Source organism: Falco peregrinus, chromosome 1 (genome assembly GCF_023634155.1).
Source record: "Falco peregrinus isolate bFalPer1 chromosome 1, bFalPer1.pri, whole genome shotgun sequence".
In the NCBI taxonomy this organism is placed as follows: domain Eukaryota; kingdom Metazoa; phylum Chordata; class Aves; order Falconiformes; family Falconidae; genus Falco; species Falco peregrinus.
This window is the reverse complement of record NC_073721.1, coordinates 107,631,406-107,649,852: the sequence shown is the minus strand read 5'-3', so window position 1 is coordinate 107,649,852 and position 18,447 is coordinate 107,631,406. Positions and strand designations below refer to the sequence as shown.

The window sequence follows — 18,447 nt, the reverse complement described above, 5'->3', positions numbered from 1 at the left end:
GTGTTGATGTTTATACATTTTACATCTATGTATAAGGACATGAAACTATGTATATTAATCATATTTAAGCAACTTCAAATCAGTGTCTGCTGTTTAAAGCCAACAGAACAGTGTAAGTTTCAAGTTCAGTAAGTATTGTATAGATATAGCTTAAGTTCAACTGATAACAATTGTCCATAAAATGTTACCAATGATGTAAATTATTTTTAATAAAGAAAATTGTATCACGAAGCAAGCAGATCACAGTTCTCATGTGTTACCATCTATTTTGAATAGCTAGTATAGAATACACTTAAAATGGTACTGTAAGTATGTATAAAAGGTGGGATGAATGAGGAAAAGGGTATAAAATTATGCAAAATGTTTTTGTATTTTCGTTAGGGGTATCTCACCTTTGGGCTCCCAAAGCATATTTGGCTGGTGTAGAAAGAGTTTTGTGTTAGCTGAGCCCCAGATACTAGTCCGGACATTACATCAAATACTTTTTGAATAACCCATTTTTTTTCTTCAGGAAAATGTCTAATTTAGAATCTAGATCAAGCCCTGTTAAACCAAGCTGTTGGCCGATGTTACAGCTGCGGCGCACAGAGCTTACAGCTATGACAAGATCTTTAGAAGTTATTTAGGGGTGTCCAAGCTGAGGACTTGCTGTCAGAAGGGGATTAGCCCTGCACCCGACACAGAGGTGCTAGATTATGCAAGTCTGATCTTTCGTACAGGGAATGAGAGGCCGAAGTACAACCCGAGTCCCGTGTGTTGCCTCACCACCTCTGTGGCTTCCCACCAGGGCACAGGGCTGGCAGGAGGAGCACAGAAGCCTGTAGGTCTTGGCACTTCTGTCAGGAAACTGAGGCAAGATTAACAAGGTACAGATCTGCAAAATGCATTGTGATTTTGTTTACAGAGAACGAATATATTCTGATTTTTCTGTAACCTACGTATCATAAAGTCATGAGCGTAGCAAGAATGCTTTCCTGTTACACCAGCCGTGTTCCAGTGAGATAAACCTTCAGAAATTCAGAGAGGGCACCCTAAATATTTTCGGGAGCTTTTATTCTTGAAAAAATATGTTTGTGCCATTCCTGAGGGGTGGGGTGGGGGTGGAGCAGAGTGAAGTTGGTAAAAATACTTGTTAGTTGCTCAACGGCTTTGTTTAGTAATGTCTGTTTGGAAACCATGGGGAAAAAATACAAGGAACATACTTGTTTCTTGGGGAAACTGTTTCCCTTTTCTAAATTCCCTAGTCGATTAAAATAGCGTTTTCAATTTTACATCCTTTATATTACAAATTACACTTAAAAATCGAGATAGGGCATTCTTAGTAACGGGTTTATTGAAATCTTTTTTTTTTTAAGCTACAGTAAGCCTTTCCTAAATACTTTTTTCCCTCAGATTCCTAATGCTGCCATGGTGGGATCTCATCTATTGTGGAAGATTACTTCGGTTTTATTATTATTAATTAGAAATTATAGAGGAGATTTATATCTTGATTTTGAAAGTTAGTATGTGTGAGGAACTGCGGTTGGTAATTACGTTAATTAAGTGCGTAACTCTCCACCGGCCCGGGCTAAAGGGCGGGCGGCGCTGGGCCTCAGCCCCGCCGGGGGAGTGACCTTCGGCCGGGGTGGGGCGCCCTTCCCCCGCGGGCCCCGGCCGCCGGCCTGCGAGCGGCCACCGCCGGGCCGGGCCTCCCTCCCCGCCGGGCCGGGCCTCGCCTCCCTCCCCGCCGGGCCGGGCCTCCCTCCCCGCCGGGCCGGGCCAGCGCGCACAGAGGCCGCGACGCCGCTGCGGGGTTTGAGCCGGGCGGGCCCGGGAGGGGGCGGGGCCGGCGGGGGCCGCCCCCCGCTCCGTGTGCTGCGCGCAGGCCGCGCCGCGGGGCTGCCGGGCGCGGGGCCGGGTCCGTGAGGCGGGGCTCGCCCGTAGCCGTGAGCGGGGGGGCGGCTCGGGGGGGCCTTGGGGAACCCCTGCGCGCTGCGGGGGTGCCGGGAGTGCCGCGTGTCCCGCGGCCGGGCAGCCGCCCGCCCGCCCGGCGGGGGGTGCGCGGTGTGGCCAGCACGGGAACCCCCCGGTGTCCGCACGCGTTTGGCTGTAGCTGCAGCCGGCACAGGTGCGCCATGTCCCGTCTCTCCTCTCCCCAGAGACGCGATGTCCGCTGGAAGCGGTCGGCCCCAGTCGCGCTCCAAACCTGCGCTGGGCGAGCGGGAGGCGGCGGCGCTGGTCGAGCGGGTGTTCGGGCTGACGGTGTCGTGGGTCCAGCCACTCCCCAGCTACGACGACCAGAACTTCCACGTGCGAGTCGGGAGAAGCGAAGACGCGGCCGAAGGTGCTGGCGAGTACGTCCTCAAAATCACCAATTCAGAAGACAGCCAGGAGCCGGAGCTCATCGAGGCGCAGACCCGTGCCATGATGTTTCTCAGCGCCGAAGGCTTTCCTTCGGCTACGCCTCGCCTCACCAGAGACGGGAACATCATGTCTCTGGAGTCAGGAGGTGAGTAGTTAGCGCCTCTGCTGCACTGCTGGCACCCCTAGCTTGGCAGCCGCTCGGTGTGTGGCGTGCCATGCACACACAGGAGTAAAGCTCTGGGCTTACTTTTAAAAATTAATTGGGTGACCTGTAGGTCCAGCCATAATCCAAATTTAGATGTGGATTTAAATCCAAATCCAAAGCTGTAGTCCAAACTTAGAATACCAGAAGCAAAGCAAAGAGGGTAATAACTATGAAAGCACTCAGGAAATAACTTCAGTATAACCAATTGGAGAAAACATGGATTTGACCTGTCAGCGCACAAGAAAAGGGAAAAAAAAAAAGCCTTGTAGGCCAAATGATGTTATAAACTATTTGCCTGCAGAAGGGTGTAAAATACAGCTCAGGCCCATCTGTGATGCCAGAACAAATTGCTTTAACAGCGCTTGGAAGAAAAATCATGTTGACATTTTGCTTGTAACTCCACTGTAACTTCCATACAAAAGCTGGGATTCCTGAGACCTCCCATTCTGCTGTGAAAGCTGTAAGGGGGTGTCTGCAGGCACTGGGGGAAACCGGCTGTATCAGTCGGGTCCAAGCACAGGGACTGGAAGTCCAGCATAGACTGCAGGTGTGTGAAGGTTTGCACATCACCATGCAACATCCTGGTAAACAAAATCTTTGAATGAAATCTCTTTTATCAGCTACGTTTGATGACTTCTGCACTGGGATAAAGCTTTTTTGCCTCTTGCCATAGCTACTGCTCAGTAGCGTATACTGAAGCAACTGACTGAGCCTCTTTGTGCCTGTTAGGTACTGCGCCTGGGAACAAAAAGTACATGGTCAGGCTGCTGACTTACCTGCCAGGTACACCTGTAGCAAAAATTGCTACAAATGCTCAGATTCTGTACGAGATCGGTAAGCTAGCTGCCAGTCTGGATAAAGCTCTCTCAGAGGTGAGTTTTTGTTGCTCTGGCCTCACAAACCTCTTTCTCAATTAACTTCTCCTTTGTATTCCTTTTTCTGCTTGCTGTCTGCTTTCCCGGTCTGCAAAACTGAAGTCGGTGCAGGCAGATGTCAGTTAAGTCATCCTTCAGGTGCCAGCCTCTAGGCTGGCTGTTATCAAAGCATTGCCCGGAATAACGTGACCAGTTAACGCTTATGATGTGGTACTGGTGATCCTTTTGCAATGTGTTTTTGTACCACAAACAGGGAGATAAGTATTTCTTTTTACTTAAGCAAAACTCACCTGTTTGGTGATTCAAACATGGCAAATAAGGGAAGTGAACTCTGCGGTGCTCAAATTAGAAGCATGTGAAACTTGTTTTAAAGCATTGTTTAGTGCACATCAGGCACAGCTGGCTGATCTATTATTTTGAATTAATTTTGACTTGCTCTCTTTCTCCTGGTCATTTAACATTGGTAGCAGTTGGTTCCTTCTCCACAATACCAGCTGTGCCAATGAACAGAGATCTGTGACACTTCTCTCATTTGCACCACTTCCAGTCAAATAATTTTGATGTACAGTAAGTTCTTTCTTTACTCTGGAGTTATACGGGATAATAAAGCTGATAAATCAGCCAGTAATTGAGTTTGATACATAAAAGGATTCCTGCATTATTTATTGACTTTCATTAACCTTTCCTTCTTATGTTCTGGCTATCAGCTTCAGACAATTATGAAATGTGAATTGCCAGCTTTAACTAAGCACTTTCTTAAATTACAAGAGCTTCTTTCAATTGGGAAGGATAATTTACTGTCGCCTTCCAGCATTCTGGTTACGCTTTTATAATGTGATTAAAACAATTTATATAGACCAGCTAGCCTCAAAATATGCCTGTTACTTTTCCTGCAAAGGAGAAAATAGTTGATGAGAAAGCAAATTTTGACAGCAAAGGCTCTTTATGCCCTTAACATACGGATTACCATCTACCAAGGTTTGTCATTTAAAAGAAGGAAAATTACAATCGTTACTGTCAAAAGTTCAAAAGATCATTGACACTAAAAATAGTACCCATGGTATTATGTTTTCTGATGGCAGATCAGAACATACAGCCTATCTTTTCTACCCAGTTAATTTACTTTGCCAACTTGATAGCAAAGCAATGTGTCATGCTTTTGTTTTGTGCACAAAATGGTATTCCACCACTTTCGCTGGTGGTGTCTCCTTTTGTTTAGGTGTGCCTTGTGTTCTCTAAATGGAAGTGAAGTTCATGGCTGTAAAGCGACTGTCTGTGGCTTTACAGTAACAAGGGCTCATGACTTTTCCCTTCACACACCTGGTAGCCTATTTATAGCTTGCTGGAACGCCAGCTTTGTGCTGGGAGGATTGCAGCGGTTGCTTACCAGGTGGCATTCTTCCTTCCAGTGTGGTGCTTTAAAGCGCCACATTAGGGACCCTGCACTGACAATCATTTAGCTACCTTTAAGAGCCTTAATTACAAGCATAGGTTTCTTTTTAAGAAGCCAGCTACTCTTGTGGGAGGTTTTTTTTATTTGCCCTATGCACTGGTAGAATCTGGCCCGTGAGCCACGTTAATACGTGTGTTAGAGGATTCAAGGGTAGGTGTGGTGTGCAGTGGGAGAGATGCTTTTCCTCCCCAAGTGTCACTTTCCAAACCACCTTTTCAATTTGCTAGGGGGAGAGAGGTTAAGGACCTTGTTTGTTTAAAATATTTAGGCCACCTGGCTGTACAAAGGCAAATTTTCATAAGAATAAAGCTCTGCCCAGTATCTCCATAATGCACTCCTGTCATCAGGGTTTTTCACGTACCAGCTGATGCTAAGGGTCATCCCCAGAAGCTGCTACCTTTGAACACACAGAGTGTGCCTGTTCCCAGCACACTGGCAGGTTTTGTGTCTCTCCTGCTCCGACTGCTTTCCATAGCACCAGCTGTGCAATCCAGGCTCTGCCAGTGTGGGACTCCAGCCTTGGCAAGGCCTCAAACTCGCTGCATAATGTCACATTGCAGAAAGTCAGTACTGATTTTAAATTAAGTGATTAATGTGCCTAGGAAATGGGGAAAAAAACATTCCATTCAGGTTGTATGTAGAAATCAAGATGCTTGCCTTAATCATTCCTTAGGTTATTCTTTTACTTGTTGTCAGTTACAGTTACAGTGCTTTTCAGTGAGCCCCATTAGGAACCGGATAAAATTAATAGGGGCTTTGAATCAAGCCGTGCAATCATAAAAAACAGGATTTTTACTTATGGCCTGTTTTATCTTGTGCTTTTTCCAAAGAAATTCCATCATCCATCAGTGAAAAGTCTGCATCGAGGTCAGTTCATTTGGAACCTGGCAAATGTTCCTCTTCTAGATCAGTACATTTATGCCTTGGGCCAGAACAAATACCGTGAAGTTGTGGAACAAGTTATTGAGCAGTTTAAAGGGAAAATAATACCCAAGCTAAGCAGTTTTCGAGCCTGTGAGTATTTTATTCTCATTGTAATTTTGTTGAACTGAGACACTGAAGTTTCTTACAGGAGTTTGGGTCTGTGGAGAAAGAAGCAAAGAATTGTCTTCTTTACAGGGTCTCCTTTGTCCCTAGCTAGATAAGTGCAAATATTTTGCTGACTGAACACAGCACAGAATAAGCCAGGAGGAATGTGCTGTCCACAGTCAGTTCTTGATCTTTCTGATGAGTTTGCTTCCAGCTAAGGTGATGATTGTCATGCCGTTACATCAGCTTAGTAAGAATATATGGTGTACACTACTTCCTTTCAGAAAGGCCAAATAACTGTTTAATCATATTTTTGGAATTCAGCTGACAGTGATGTTGATCACTTGAGAGTTTGTTGATTTGAAAACTGCTGTTCTGTGTTTGGAAAACATGTAGCATATCACAGGTAGTACCGGGCCAGAGTAAGATGTGGTGACGCTCCCTTTGTCAGTTGGTGTCCAGTCACCTGTCATTGGGATGGAGGCTCCTAGGGAAGCAGTAAGGCTGTGAAAGGCAACACTTGGTGCTGAGGAAGACTAGTACGGTTTTGTGGTTGAGTGTTAGTCTGAGCCTATATGCATCTTCTCAAAGCTGTTTCACTGAGAAATGGGGAAGAAAACTTTAAAAAAAAAATAATAAAAAATTGGATTCTACTGTTTAATACTTATTAAATAGTTTCACTTTCTTCTGTGTTTAGGTGTCAATCACGGAGATCTTAATGACCACAACATTCTAGTAGACTCTACTTCTGCTTCCCTGGAGAATCCTCAGTACAAAGTGTCCGGCATCCTGGATTTTAGTGACATGAGTTATGGCTATTATGTATTTGAAGTTGCAATAGCCATCATGTACATGATGATCGAGAGCCCGGATCCCCTGAGTGTGGGGGGCCATGTGCTGGCAGGGTTTGAAAGCGTCCAGCCACTCACAGGGGAGGAGAGGGGGGCCCTCTTCCTCCTGGTCAGCGGGAGGTTTTCCCAGTCCCTTGTCATAGCGGCCCACACGGCGCTGCTGTACCCGGAGAATAAGGAATACCTCATGATCACGGCCAAAACCGGGTGGAAACACTTGGTGAACATGTTTGAGGTGGGCCGCGAAGCCGTGGAGAAGGCGTGGTTCGAGACTGCCGAGGCCTACGGCCGCCCCGCACCCTGACGCCCGGCTCTCTTGCAATAAAGGCGGTGCCGCCCGTGCTGCAGCGCGTCCTCAGCGGTCTGTACGCGGCCGGGGGCGGGCCGGGGGCTGCCCTGCCCTGGCTCCAGCGGCCCCGCCGCGGCTGGCAGAGCCCGGGGCGGCCGCGTCTTCTCACAGCGCCGGGGGGCGGCTGGGGCGCGGGAACCGCGGGAGCCGCGGGAGGCGGGGCGCTGCGCGTGACGCCCCTCCCCTGGGCGGGGGCGCGGGCACACGCCAGCCCCGCCCGGCGGGTGGGAGGGGGAGGGGCCTGCGGCACCGCGCCGGCGCGGCGGCCATTTCCGACGCAGCGGTGAAGGCTCGGCCGCGGCGGTAGCGCCCGCTTCTTCCCCGCCGGCCGGGACCTGCCCGCCCGCCCCCTCCGCCCCGCCGCCAGTGAGTGAGTGAGTGAGTGAGTGGGGGGGGGGAAGGGAGCGAGGGCCGGCGGGGGGTGGGGTTGGGGGGGGAGGGAGCGCGGGCCGGCGGCGGGGCCCTGGACGTGCGCAGGGGCATGACTCTGCACTGCGGCGGGGCGGGGCGCCGGTAACGGCCGTGTGGTGTCTTGCAGGCCCGCTCCCGGCCGCGCGGCGCGACCCCGGCACCATGGTGAGTGGCGGCGGCGCGGGGAAGCCTGCCCCGGGGCCCCGCTGAGGCGGGCGGCGGGGCTGGGGCCGCGGGCGGAGCGGGGTCCCCGGGCCGGGCCCGCCTCCGTCACGGCCCGGGGGGGGGGGGGGCAGGGTGGCGTTTAACCAGCTGTTGCTTCTTACAGTCTCGAAGATACGACTCCAGAACGACCATATTTTCTCCAGAAGGTATTTCTTAACCGCACACTTTCAAGTAAACTCTTGCCTGTTCTGTCAAAACTGAGTAAGGAGCCGCCTGCGCAAAGCATGGCCGTTTGTAGCGGGTTCCCATCTACACGTGAGTCACAGACTCTGCTCGCCCCGGCAGCGGCGCCCCGCGCTCTCTGAGCACCGGGGGTCCAAAGTGGGGGCTTCCAGGTGCATCCCAGCTGGAGCAGCAGTGAGACCGTGCCCGTGCGTGAGCCATGCCTCCTGCCGTGTTTCTGAACTAACCTGAGCAAACCTTCACCGTCTGCTTTTTGTTGAAGATGGGTGGGTTTTGCTGTTGATCTCTCCCAGCCCCCACCCCAAGAATGCATAATATTCCACAATCGCACCTCACCTTGCTATTCTTATACATGCTGCAACAAGTACATACAAACCATGTGTTCCTGTTTCTTAGATGGGATGGACTCTGACTTAATATTTTCTTTGATTATTGAAAATCCATTTTGGCTCATTCTACTATAGCAGGGTTCTGTAGATATTTATTTTTTTTTAAAGAAAGGGATTTTTTTCCACATTGGTGATGACCTGTATTACCTCATCAGATTGTCACTGTCTCCCTCCTCCTCTTCAACCAATTAATTTACTGTCAACTGGTAACAGACCAAAGAAGTAAGACTAGGGTATACAATAAGCATCTGTCAGATTCTTGCGAATTTAAGTGATCTTGCGTACTTAGTATTGTTCAATGTTACTTTTTTGATGATGTTACTAATTTAAATCCTTTCCTAGGTCGCTTGTACCAGGTTGAGTATGCAATGGAAGCCATTGGACATGCAGGTACTTGCTTGGGAATCCTAGCAAATGATGGTGTTTTGCTAGCAGCAGAGAGACGCAACATCCACAAGCTTCTCGATGAAGTGTTTTTCTCTGAGAAGATATACAAACTTAATGAGTAAGTTGAAATGATGATCAGCAATCCAGTGATGTTACCAGTAACAAAACACTGCTGTTACTCAAACATTTTAGCATTGCACCTGGTTTTATTTTATCTGAAGTGTTAGTATGCTTTTTGTTCGGATGTTTTAGAGCAATCTGACTATTCTGTCCTCGTACGCTTCAGTAGTTCCCTTAAAGTAGAAGCATCTCTTCTTTTTTTTTCTTCCGCACCCCCTATGTCTAGGAGAATTTTCTAGGTGGAATAGCTCATTTGTTGGTCCTTCCTGATACAAGATAAAGTTATTGCAGCAGTTAAGAAAATCAGGAATTCTTTGTTTTGCAAAATACCATTCAAGGGGGCAGAATAAAGAATGCACACAAAAATCACCATGCTGTTTCAGCTCTGCATCCTCTTCTAAGTTTTTCTTTTGTGATTCAAAGAGAACAAGATAATTAGGTAAAACATGCCTTAGATTTCTTGGCCACAAATGTAGCAGAGATGATGTATCTCCCTGTTACGCCTTCCTTTTTAGCTCTCTGGGAGTTAAATTTGTGATGTCGGGGTGAAGAGCGTTACGGATTATGCTCTCTTGCCTATCAGGGAAGTAGAGCTTTGTCCTTGCCAGAAGGTGCACATAAAACAAAATTGCTTTTCACCCTGTCAGTTTCCCATTCTGTGTTGATCCTGAAAGCAGCTAGAACTGTAGGAAGTGCTGGATTTTCAAGGAGGCAGTGTAACAGTGTAGTGGAGTGCTCGCCTAGGCTAGTCCTTCCATATTCTGAAGAATTCTTAAGATCACTTGGAAAAAATAACCTGGATTTTTTTTCTTGAATCCTTTCTGTGTAGTGAAAGCTTTGTAGCAATACCGGTTTTGGCAGAAGAGACCTTAAATTAAGAGCTAATGAAACAAGCAAGGATGTGAGGTGCTGTTTTTCTTATGATCAAATCAAGATCACTAAGTTTCAGTTACACCAATGCAATGTGTCAGCCAGCATCTTGCACTGAAGCCCTGTCACATCTATATGATGCACTTTTCTCCTTCCGTATTCTGGTATGCTGTGTCAGGTGGCCTACTGATAGGCACTTGCATGTTGCAAACATCTCTTGAGAAAGACATTCAAGATTCAATCACCTTTGGCATGATCCTTTTCTCGGAACTATATGTATATTTAACATACTGACCCGCTTACTTTTTGCTGTCCGCCTGTGCTCTTGTGCAGCGGTTAAATAATATTTTTGGCTTACCCTAAAGGCAGGAGCTGATGAATCTGTTTTACATGGCAGCTAATAGTTTTGATCAGAAAAGCCCAACAGTAGGTGTTCTGCGTGAGCCACTCTATGAAACTGTGACTATTTGCTGGACATTGATAGGAATTCAGTTAATTTGTATGTTTTTATTGCAGGGATATGGCTTGCAGTGTTGCAGGAATAACTTCAGATGCCAATGTTTTAACAAATGAACTGAGACTGATTGCACAGAGGTAGGTTTGCTCATAGTTAACATGGTTTTACTTGTCTGCATTGTCAGATTCAGTTCTGCCTATGTATTAAATAAAAATGAACATGCATTTAGTAGAGCAGAAGTAGATTGTTTGAAATAAAACAGCTAGATCAAAGAGGCTCTAACTTAGGAACTTGTTTCTTGTTAAATGTGGTACAGGGTAGTCAGCAAAGCAAGTTTTGAAAACTTTTTTTTTTTTTTTTTTCCCCCCTCTTTCTTATTAGGTATTTGTTACAATATCAAGAGCCTATTCCTTGTGAACAACTGGTAACAGCACTATGTGATATCAAGCAGGCTTATACACAGTTCGGAGGTAATGAAGTGTGATGAGCCACCCTGCTTTTCAATGTCTAAAGAATGATTCTGTTAAGTCATTTGAAGCATCTCAGTCTCTGGACAGTTCTACCAAGTTCTTCTGTAACAAGTTATACTGAGAAAAACAATAGTCATGTTTAAGAGGAGGGTTGAGTAGTCACTGTTACTGTTTTGCTGCTGAAGGTGCTACTTTGTAATGATGGAGAAATTGGTGGCTGGGATTGTAGCCCATCATGTAGAATGCTTTTGAGTGCGCTTCAAATTGAGTGAATGCCCTCAAAAGACTTTCAGCGTTGTGCTGTTACGCTGGATGGGCCCAAAATGAATCACAAATAAGATTATATGTAGGGGTATAAATATTGTAACACTTTTTTTAAAAACTTTTTCTGTGGATCGAGCAACAGGTTAGAAAATGATGTTGTAAGTAGCGTTCCTTAGTACATGAACTGATGAGCTGGTATTTTACATGTATCTAGGGTGAAAGAATGACCTTTTTATGTACCTGACTTTTGACACTGTTGTTACAGATTTGCTAATAAGTTAAGATTGATTGACTTTATTTGATTTTATAAAATCATTTTTAATAGAAATATAGAGGGATAAGAAATATATTTGCACAGTAAAAGCTGTTATGAAATCCTTTGTACAGTCCTGTACCAAGGCCAGAAGAATGGGTTAGAATCAGTGTTTAAAACTTAGGTAATAAATTTAGGGTTTGAAAGGTTTCTTTGTAGTTAACTAGTCTTCCGTATGTAGAGAGTGTATTGAAATGTCAGAATATAGAATTAATGGGAACTGGGGAGAGTCGACTGGAACAACTTGTAGTTACCTGCCAAGAAAACGTGAACTTTAGTAAAAGGTAATTCCGGCAGGGGGAGATCGCGACCATCGACTCATGTACCACCTACCCAAATCGTACCCCAGACCCATTTCTGGACCTTTCTAAGCTCTACTGCGCAGAATCGGATCTAGGAGGATAATATGTTAATGATTTTGGGGAAATATTCATGCATATTCATTAAGTATTCATGCATAATCATGATAAGTTCTATATATGGTGTCTGATCATGAGAAGACTCACTCACGCACCCGGCCGTTAATAAAGAAGTGTCTGCTTATCTACATCACATTGGTGTCGATAAGTTCTTCATTCCGAGATTTCGGTAACACTGTGAAGTTACACGCTTTAACAGCTCAGCTACACGCTTAAAATATTAAGTTGTGATTTGAAGTTCTGAGATGATAAATTACCATTTGTGGAGACAGAAATGAGCTGTTCTTAGGGTTAAATGAAATAAATCTCTGCTGCCCCCACACGACTTAGAAAGAAACGCTGGCATCCTTATCTCAAGCAACAGAAGTGCAGAACAGTCTTGTTAAATCCTAGTTCACAGGAATAGATGAAAAAACATCAAAGAAAATAATTGTCACTTGTGACCAATCTTGTTAAATTTAGATTGCTAATAGCCTTCTTTTCAACAGGAAAACGTCCTTTTGGTGTTTCGTTGCTGTATATTGGCTGGGATAAGCATTATGGATTTCAGCTGTATCAAAGTGATCCTAGTGGAAATTATGGAGGGTGGAAAGCTACGTGCATTGGAAATAATAGTGCTGTAAGTTCTGGGTTTTTTTCCTTTCAAAAAGTCAAGCGAAAAAGAAAGTATGAATTGCACTGCTTTTCACAAACACTAATTGAACGGAGTTGTTGATTACTAGTGCAGAATGGAAATAGGTAACTGTAGAAATCTTGCTGTTACTCGTGTAGTGATATTATCTGGCAAAAAGCAACTGTTTGGTTGATTGCCCAAAGATACCTTTTTAATTTCTGTGACGTTTGTAGGCAGCTGTGTCAATGCTAAAGCAAGACTACAAAGAAGGAGAAATGACCTTAAAGACCGCGCTTGCATTAGCCATTAAGGTGCTAAACAAAACCATGGATGTTAGCAAACTCTCTGCAGAGAAAGGTAAGCAGTTTGCTAAGACGGGAGCACACCTTTTGCTTAAAAAAAGGAAATGTCGCGAATGTATATGCGCTAGATGGGGTTTATTGGATTTTTAGTTGGACATGAGAAACGTTTTTAGGAGATGCAGCAGCTCGCCTTGGCCTTTCTAAGAACCATAGAGGTGGCTTAGCTGAGGGTGATCCATCTTGGTTGGCTCTGGGGGCTAGACCACTGCTCCGGGGTCGCAGGCCTCATTGGTGCGGTAGCAGAAATGGCTGTGTGTCTGGTAGAAGAATCACTGGAGAGGTATTAATGTGCTTGTGTAGGCTGCTGTGGAAGAGGACTGCTGCCATCTGGCTTGTCAGTCAAGCTTTGTAGAGGCTGTACAAGAGCCTTCTGCTTCGTTGTCAGTTGTAACTGTAAATCTTATGCTTCTGATGATTGCTTTGCCTAAAGCACAAAATGTAACACCGCTGTCTGTTCCATATGTTTCAGTTGAAATTGCAACACTGACAAGAGAGAACGGAAAGACAGTAATAAGGGTTCTGAAGCAAAAGGAGGTGGAACAGTTGATAAAACAACATGAGGAGGAGGAAGCAAAAGCTGAACGTGAAAAGAAGGAGAAAGAACAAAAAGAGAAGGATAAATAGAAAATGAAATCAAGTGTTCTGTAGATAATATAGGACCTGCTTCAGTAAAAGATAGTCCGGATTTCTGTTTTGTAGAAGCCTACAAATATGCCATGGTGGACCCAGAATTACTTTTGATGAACCAGGTCCTTAATTGTCATGCAGCTAATTAGTTTACTGCTCCTTACATTGACCAATAATTGCTTTAATTCTTGGAACACTCTTTCTTTCATCTTCTCTTTTTTATTACGGAATAAAATTTAAGAAGAATAGTGATGAGTGTCTTTATTTCCTCAGTAATGCCTGGATCTGCACAATCTTGAGGGATTTAATCACTTTAAACTATTAAAACAAGGTATATGCTAGTTGGTAAAGAACAAATGTTGTGTTAGAATTGTTAGAATTTTGTGTGTATGTGTGGGGTTTCCTTTTAAAGTAGTGAAAAGGGCTCCTAAGTTTGAAAAATCATTTCACAAATACAGAATTAAAGTGTGCTGGCATGCCAAGTTTTAATTTTGGCCTATTTTGTTCTATAATGGGCTATATCAAACTGATGGTCTTGCAAGCAGTAGTGTTTTAAACACGCCCTGTAGCAAATGTGTTCAGTTTATCATAGCCTTTCATGAGCGCATGCGTTTTCTAAGAAGTTAGCCATGTAACACTATATATATTCACACAAACTAGAAAGACATTTTACAAAGGCCATGTGAAAATGTTAAACAATCTTGTCAAAATACAAATTAGGTAAACAGAATAGTGCGTGATTTTTCAGTCCGTGTTGACTATTTTACATTTTATCTTGAAAGCAAATTGAGATGTTTTATATTTAGTTGAGTGTTGCTGATACTTCCCCAGAGAATTCTGTTCCCTTCTCTGACGATCAATAGTCTAGAAAACTAACCCATTAACCACTTGAGAAATAATAATATTTGTGCATGAATCAAAGTTACCATAATTTCTCTTCAGATTGTCCCTATACTGAATGCAAAAATAATATGATTTTCAGATTAACAAAAGATCTTACAGTTCTGGACAAAAAAAAAAAAAAAAGGATCTGGAGTTAATAGAAGAGATGGAAAACAAGTTACTGAAAATTGTTTTGCACCCTTTCAGTCATCAGATGCAAACTGAAAAGCTCACTTGAGTGCCATGCTGAAATGAGGCCTTACCTTCTGAATTTCAAACTGTGACACTGGTGATCCAGCCCCTTCCTGCTGCCCCTGGATTGTGCTGTCATGTAGCTTTTGGGGTTGTTTTGTTTTGGGGAGCTTTTATGGTGTGTGTTTGGGTGGGTTTTTTTTAATCCCGAAGGATAGCTGGTATTTACAGGATTTAATATGACCATTTAAAGAAATGAGTGAATCTATACAGTGGTTTATTTTTAATCTATCCCATGGACTTTTGACTGGTAAAATGTACTTTGTCAACATGGCCAGAAATTACCTTTAGTCTCCACAAAACCCATTTTTGAGCTCATTGCTGTAAGATTCACTGTTGAGAGCGGAGGGAAGGAATCTGACTTGAGGTGTCTGTGCTGCAGCTTGTGTGAATGTACTGCACTTGCCTTGGAACCTCTGCAGAGCGCGTGGTGTGGGCGGCACGGGTTCTGCGCAGGCTGCAGGACCTGCTTGTTTTAATTTTCTAAGTCTCAGTGCAGGCCAGTTGCTTTAGTCTTTTGTACTGAACTTAGTACTTTGTTAGTATTCAAATTTTATAGCTAATAAAAGACTTGAGTTTTGTTTGCACCTTGTACAACAGTATATCTTCCAAATAGTAACATAGGAATGATATTTCATGTAACGAGTCCTGAATAATTGCAGACAATATGCAATGGGTAAGATTTAATCACCATTACAAAGGGTTGTACAAATACCTCAAACTCCATTTTTATGTAGAAGGTTCAGTGCTCAATCTTATTTTTTGATACCATGAATGCAATATATCAGCATCTTTTGCAGATTTCTAGATCACTGATGATGGTTATACAAGTGCTTGGAATATGCCCTAAAAGCAGCAATGCCAAAATGGAGTTTTTTCTAACTTCTCAAAGAACACTTGAAACAAAATGTGATCGATTGCAGCAATGCTTCTGGTCCTCTAGGAAACGGTTAAAGCATCTGAGTCTTCGGTTCATCTATGTATGTAAATCATACAAAGCAATTTGTTTAGTGTACTAGTAGAAATATTACTAGATAGCTTAGGATATAGATTTATTAAAATATTTTTTCCTAAATGCTTCTGTTTCTAACAAAATGGGGATAACAAAGGTATTTTGAACTTTATTTAAATAATTACCAATAGCATTTATTTGCAAAACACTGCATCATTTGCTGGTAAAGGAGAACTTTGTAGATACTCAAAAGTATCTCAAAAGATACTCAAAACTTTGTAGATAATCAAAAGTCAGAATTATTTAAATAATTTTCTGATCTGTATTCCATTATGTATTGAAGCATTGTGATAAGTTGTGTAGTTACGCTACATTTTAAGGTACCTATTTATTTAAAGGTTTTGTTTACCCAAAGTAAAAGTATTGTCAAATACTTTTTTATTTGAGTATTTTGTATTTGAGTATAATCTTTGAACAGTAATTATCAATTTAATTTGAAAAGCAACATCTCTGCTGAGTGCCATTAATAGCTGATGGTGAGACGAGCCTCAGTACCACCTTGGAACAGGCAAGTAACTCTAGCTGGCATTCACAGTCAAGGTGTACAGCAAAGCGCTGTTAAACTAGATTTAACTTCTGATTCTTCTCTGCACTTGAACCTAGGACAGTAAGCAGATGCTGGAGATCTTTTATTGACTAGAATCTTCTTGGGACTTCCTTACACTAATCAAAGTTCCTTACCTATTTTTCCTAGAAATAGAGCAGTGTTTGACTGCATAGGCCTATTGTGTTGATTCTGGCTTTGTGTGTTTTTTAAAAAAAACAACAAAAAAAAAAACCAACAAAAAAAACCACCACCACTATCTGTGCCTTCTCTGGGAGTGGTTTGGGGATAAGTCGTAAGAACAGAAAAATGATTTTGGCGATACATTTGAGTTGTCTTTGCTAATAAAAATGATCTTCCTGTTCTTTGTTTTTTTAGTTGGTGGTTTGTTTTTTTTTTGGTGTTTGTAGTGTTTACGTGGAGTTTACAGTGTATTACATAAGTATTTCAAATATTTAGCTATTGCTGTGGATTAAATGTTATTTTAACACCAGAACTTCATGTGGTGCTGTGGAAGGTGACAGATTTTTCAAATTAGGTAGAAGTATTTACTTGAAACAGTTCGCATAATATGATGTTAGTAAACTTAAGGACTGGATAGTTTATATATCACTTGAGTGCATGATAGGACTTGTTACGGCAAGTATTCACAAATAGACTGTCCTAAGAAACTGTGATGTGGTTTGTTATTCTAAGTAGTTTAAGAGATAATGAAACTACTGCTTCTCCAGTAATACCTGTGGTGTCTCTTGCATCTGTCAATATTAAAAACAAACAAAAAACAGTTAGCTTGTTTTCTAGATGACTGTATTCTGTTCAAATAAAGGCAAAATTAACTTCTAAGACTGCTTCTTATGTGACTTACTAGTCAGTGCACTGGAAGACAGAAGTATGCTTTCCTATTCCTCCAAACATTTGTACTTGTCAGAGTTATAAAAGCACCCAAATTGAGATGATAAAAAAAGGACTTTTAATGTTAAATTTGACTGTTGCTTCTGTTTTGTTACTGATTCCCAAGGTAATTATTTATTCTTTCTGTTCATAATCTAAAAATTAGAGACAATGCTTCTCTACTGTGTTGTGATAACAAGTATATTAATGATTTCAAGGCATGCAAAGTCACAGGTTTAGAGACCACAGAACTGTATGTGATACATAGGTAACATAGCTAAGGGTATATAAGACATCCAAGTCCAAGAAGTTAATGCACTTGGGTACCTCATACATGAGAGAAATGATGTAGCTTCTGACTGAATGAGATGATAGGCCTCACTTAAATGTTTTTCATTTTCTTTATAGAGTATTTTCCATTTTTCTGTAGCAAAAGTTGGCCTGGTTTTCAAGTTTTAATTGCAGTTACTTCTATTACAGCATGAAAACCTGCTAAAATAACTTCATCAGAGAGTTCCCTTATATAGTTCCTGGCTTTAATCTGGAGAAAATTCAGCTTCACAAAAATTTTTTTAGGGTATTTCTGATTTTACAAAGAAAACTGAGCAGCTTGCTCTTTTTATCTGTGATTATTGGCATTTGGCTTTCCAGTTAAAGTATTCTTCAGTGCACAGTAAAAACTGCCATCAGCCAATTTACTGGAGATTCTCAGAACATACTTTAGTGGGGACCTTCAGATGTCAACTCCTGCTTGGAAGGACCCTTTGAAAGACAGCAGACATGACTCATATAATTGTTTAGGCTTTCACTTGATGATGAATATTAAACTTAACATGTGCTGCTGTTAGTGTTAACATTGTGCTCTTGAGTTCAAAGCAGCAGGAAAAAATGGCTTCCTATTTATAACTATTCTTTTCTAAAACAGTAATAATACCCCATAATTAATGTGTGCCAGATGACGCTACGTAAAATATTTAGCAAAATGTTGGGCATGTAACCTAGACAGTTTAATCCTATTATATCTTACAGCATCTGTTTTGCCTAGCTAGGACCCAGCTGCAAACAAATTCATAGTTATGTAATAAAACCAGTTTGCTATGTCCTGCACATTCGAGTGGCAGCTATTTTTAACACTGTTAACTAGACATTATGGTTCTAAAATGCATTTACTGCAACACACATACACTGCTAACAGAAATACAGATTTTACGTGATAACCTCATGTCAGGAACACCAGGTGCAGCGGTGGACCAGTTGTTATCAAAAACTACAGATTTGCAACTTCAGTAGAAATATTATCCGGTGATTTTTGGAGCGCACAGAAAACATCGGAACTCTAATGTGTCATAAAAGGATAAGATAGGGTTTTGTTGTGCCATTCTTTGGGCTAAAATATATCCTTATTTGCTCTAAAATCTTGGGTTGACTGCTGCATACACACTGAGCATTTCAAAATAAGAGCCATGTTGCATCCTTTAACACATATATATTTGATTGTGGAGGACAAGCAGTACACAAATGGATTTGCAGCATATAAAATGACCACATTTACTGCAGAGCATTCAAAATCAATACAACGTGTCACTGGCAGCGTGCTGGAAGAAACTAGTGTGTAAGCATCCTTTTTTGGATGGCTTGCACAGACTGCATT

The 18,447-nt window shown here is 42.7% G+C and overlaps 2 protein-coding genes across 6 annotated transcripts; both read left to right on the top strand.

Moving 5' to 3' along the window:
- The first annotated feature begins 755 nt into the window (after window positions 1–755).
- Window positions 756–8,162, top strand: HYKK (hydroxylysine kinase). 3 transcript variants are annotated; one of them, XM_055805914.1, is made up of 8 exons: window positions 756–866; window positions 2,141–2,488; window positions 3,278–3,420; window positions 5,707–5,890; window positions 6,603–6,991; window positions 7,644–7,681; window positions 7,845–7,887; window positions 8,027–8,162. In XM_055805914.1, the coding sequence occupies exons 2-8, from the start codon at window positions 2,146–2,148 to the stop codon at window positions 8,153–8,155; spliced, it is 1,269 nt and encodes a 422-aa protein (XP_055661889.1). In that variant the 5' UTR covers window positions 756–866; window positions 2,141–2,145; the 3' UTR covers window positions 8,156–8,162. The 3 variants fall into 3 exon arrangements, with proteins under 3 accessions (XP_055661889.1, XP_055661904.1, XP_055661897.1); XM_055805929.1 differs by lacking the exon at window positions 756–866 and adding an exon at window positions 1,752–1,792; XM_055805922.1 differs by lacking the exon at window positions 756–866 and adding an exon at window positions 1,802–1,925.
- On the top strand, window positions 7,364–13,463 carry PSMA4 (proteasome 20S subunit alpha 4). 3 transcript variants are annotated; one of them, XM_055805940.1, is made up of 9 exons: window positions 7,364–7,471; window positions 7,644–7,681; window positions 7,845–7,887; window positions 8,656–8,818; window positions 10,207–10,284; window positions 10,529–10,617; window positions 12,102–12,232; window positions 12,460–12,583; window positions 13,058–13,463. In XM_055805940.1, the coding sequence occupies exons 2-9, from the start codon at window positions 7,679–7,681 to the stop codon at window positions 13,210–13,212; spliced, it is 786 nt and encodes a 261-aa protein (XP_055661915.1). In that variant the 5' UTR covers window positions 7,364–7,471; window positions 7,644–7,678; the 3' UTR covers window positions 13,213–13,463. The 3 variants fall into 3 exon arrangements, with proteins under 3 accessions (XP_055661915.1, XP_055661926.1, XP_013157317.1); XM_055805951.1 differs by having other exon boundaries at window positions 7,419–7,475; XM_013301863.3 differs by lacking the exons at window positions 7,364–7,471; window positions 7,644–7,681; window positions 7,845–7,887 and adding an exon at window positions 8,051–8,190.
- The last annotated feature ends 4,984 nt before the right edge of the window (window positions 13,464–18,447 follow it).

Excerpts from the sequence above, each read along its gene's own strand:
- PSMA4 (XM_055805940.1), top strand. Across the intron at positions 10,618-12,101 it reads GGCTTATACACAGTTCGGAG|GAAAACGTCCTTTTGGTGTT; the intron begins GTAATGAAGTGT and ends TCTTTTCAACAG. Across the intron at positions 12,233-12,459 it reads GCATTGGAAATAATAGTGCT|GCAGCTGTGTCAATGCTAAA; the intron begins GTAAGTTCTGGG and ends TGACGTTTGTAG.
- HYKK (XM_055805914.1), top strand. The coding sequence starts at position 2,146 with ATGTCCGCTGGAAGCGGTCGGCCCCAGTCGCGCTCCAAACCTGCGCTG. Across the intron at positions 2,489-3,277 it reads CATGTCTCTGGAGTCAGGAG|GTACTGCGCCTGGGAACAAA; the intron begins GTGAGTAGTTAG and ends TGTGCCTGTTAG. Across the intron at positions 6,992-7,643 it reads ACTTGGTGAACATGTTTGAG|GCCCGCTCCCGGCCGCGCGG; the intron begins GTGGGCCGCGAA and ends GGTGTCTTGCAG.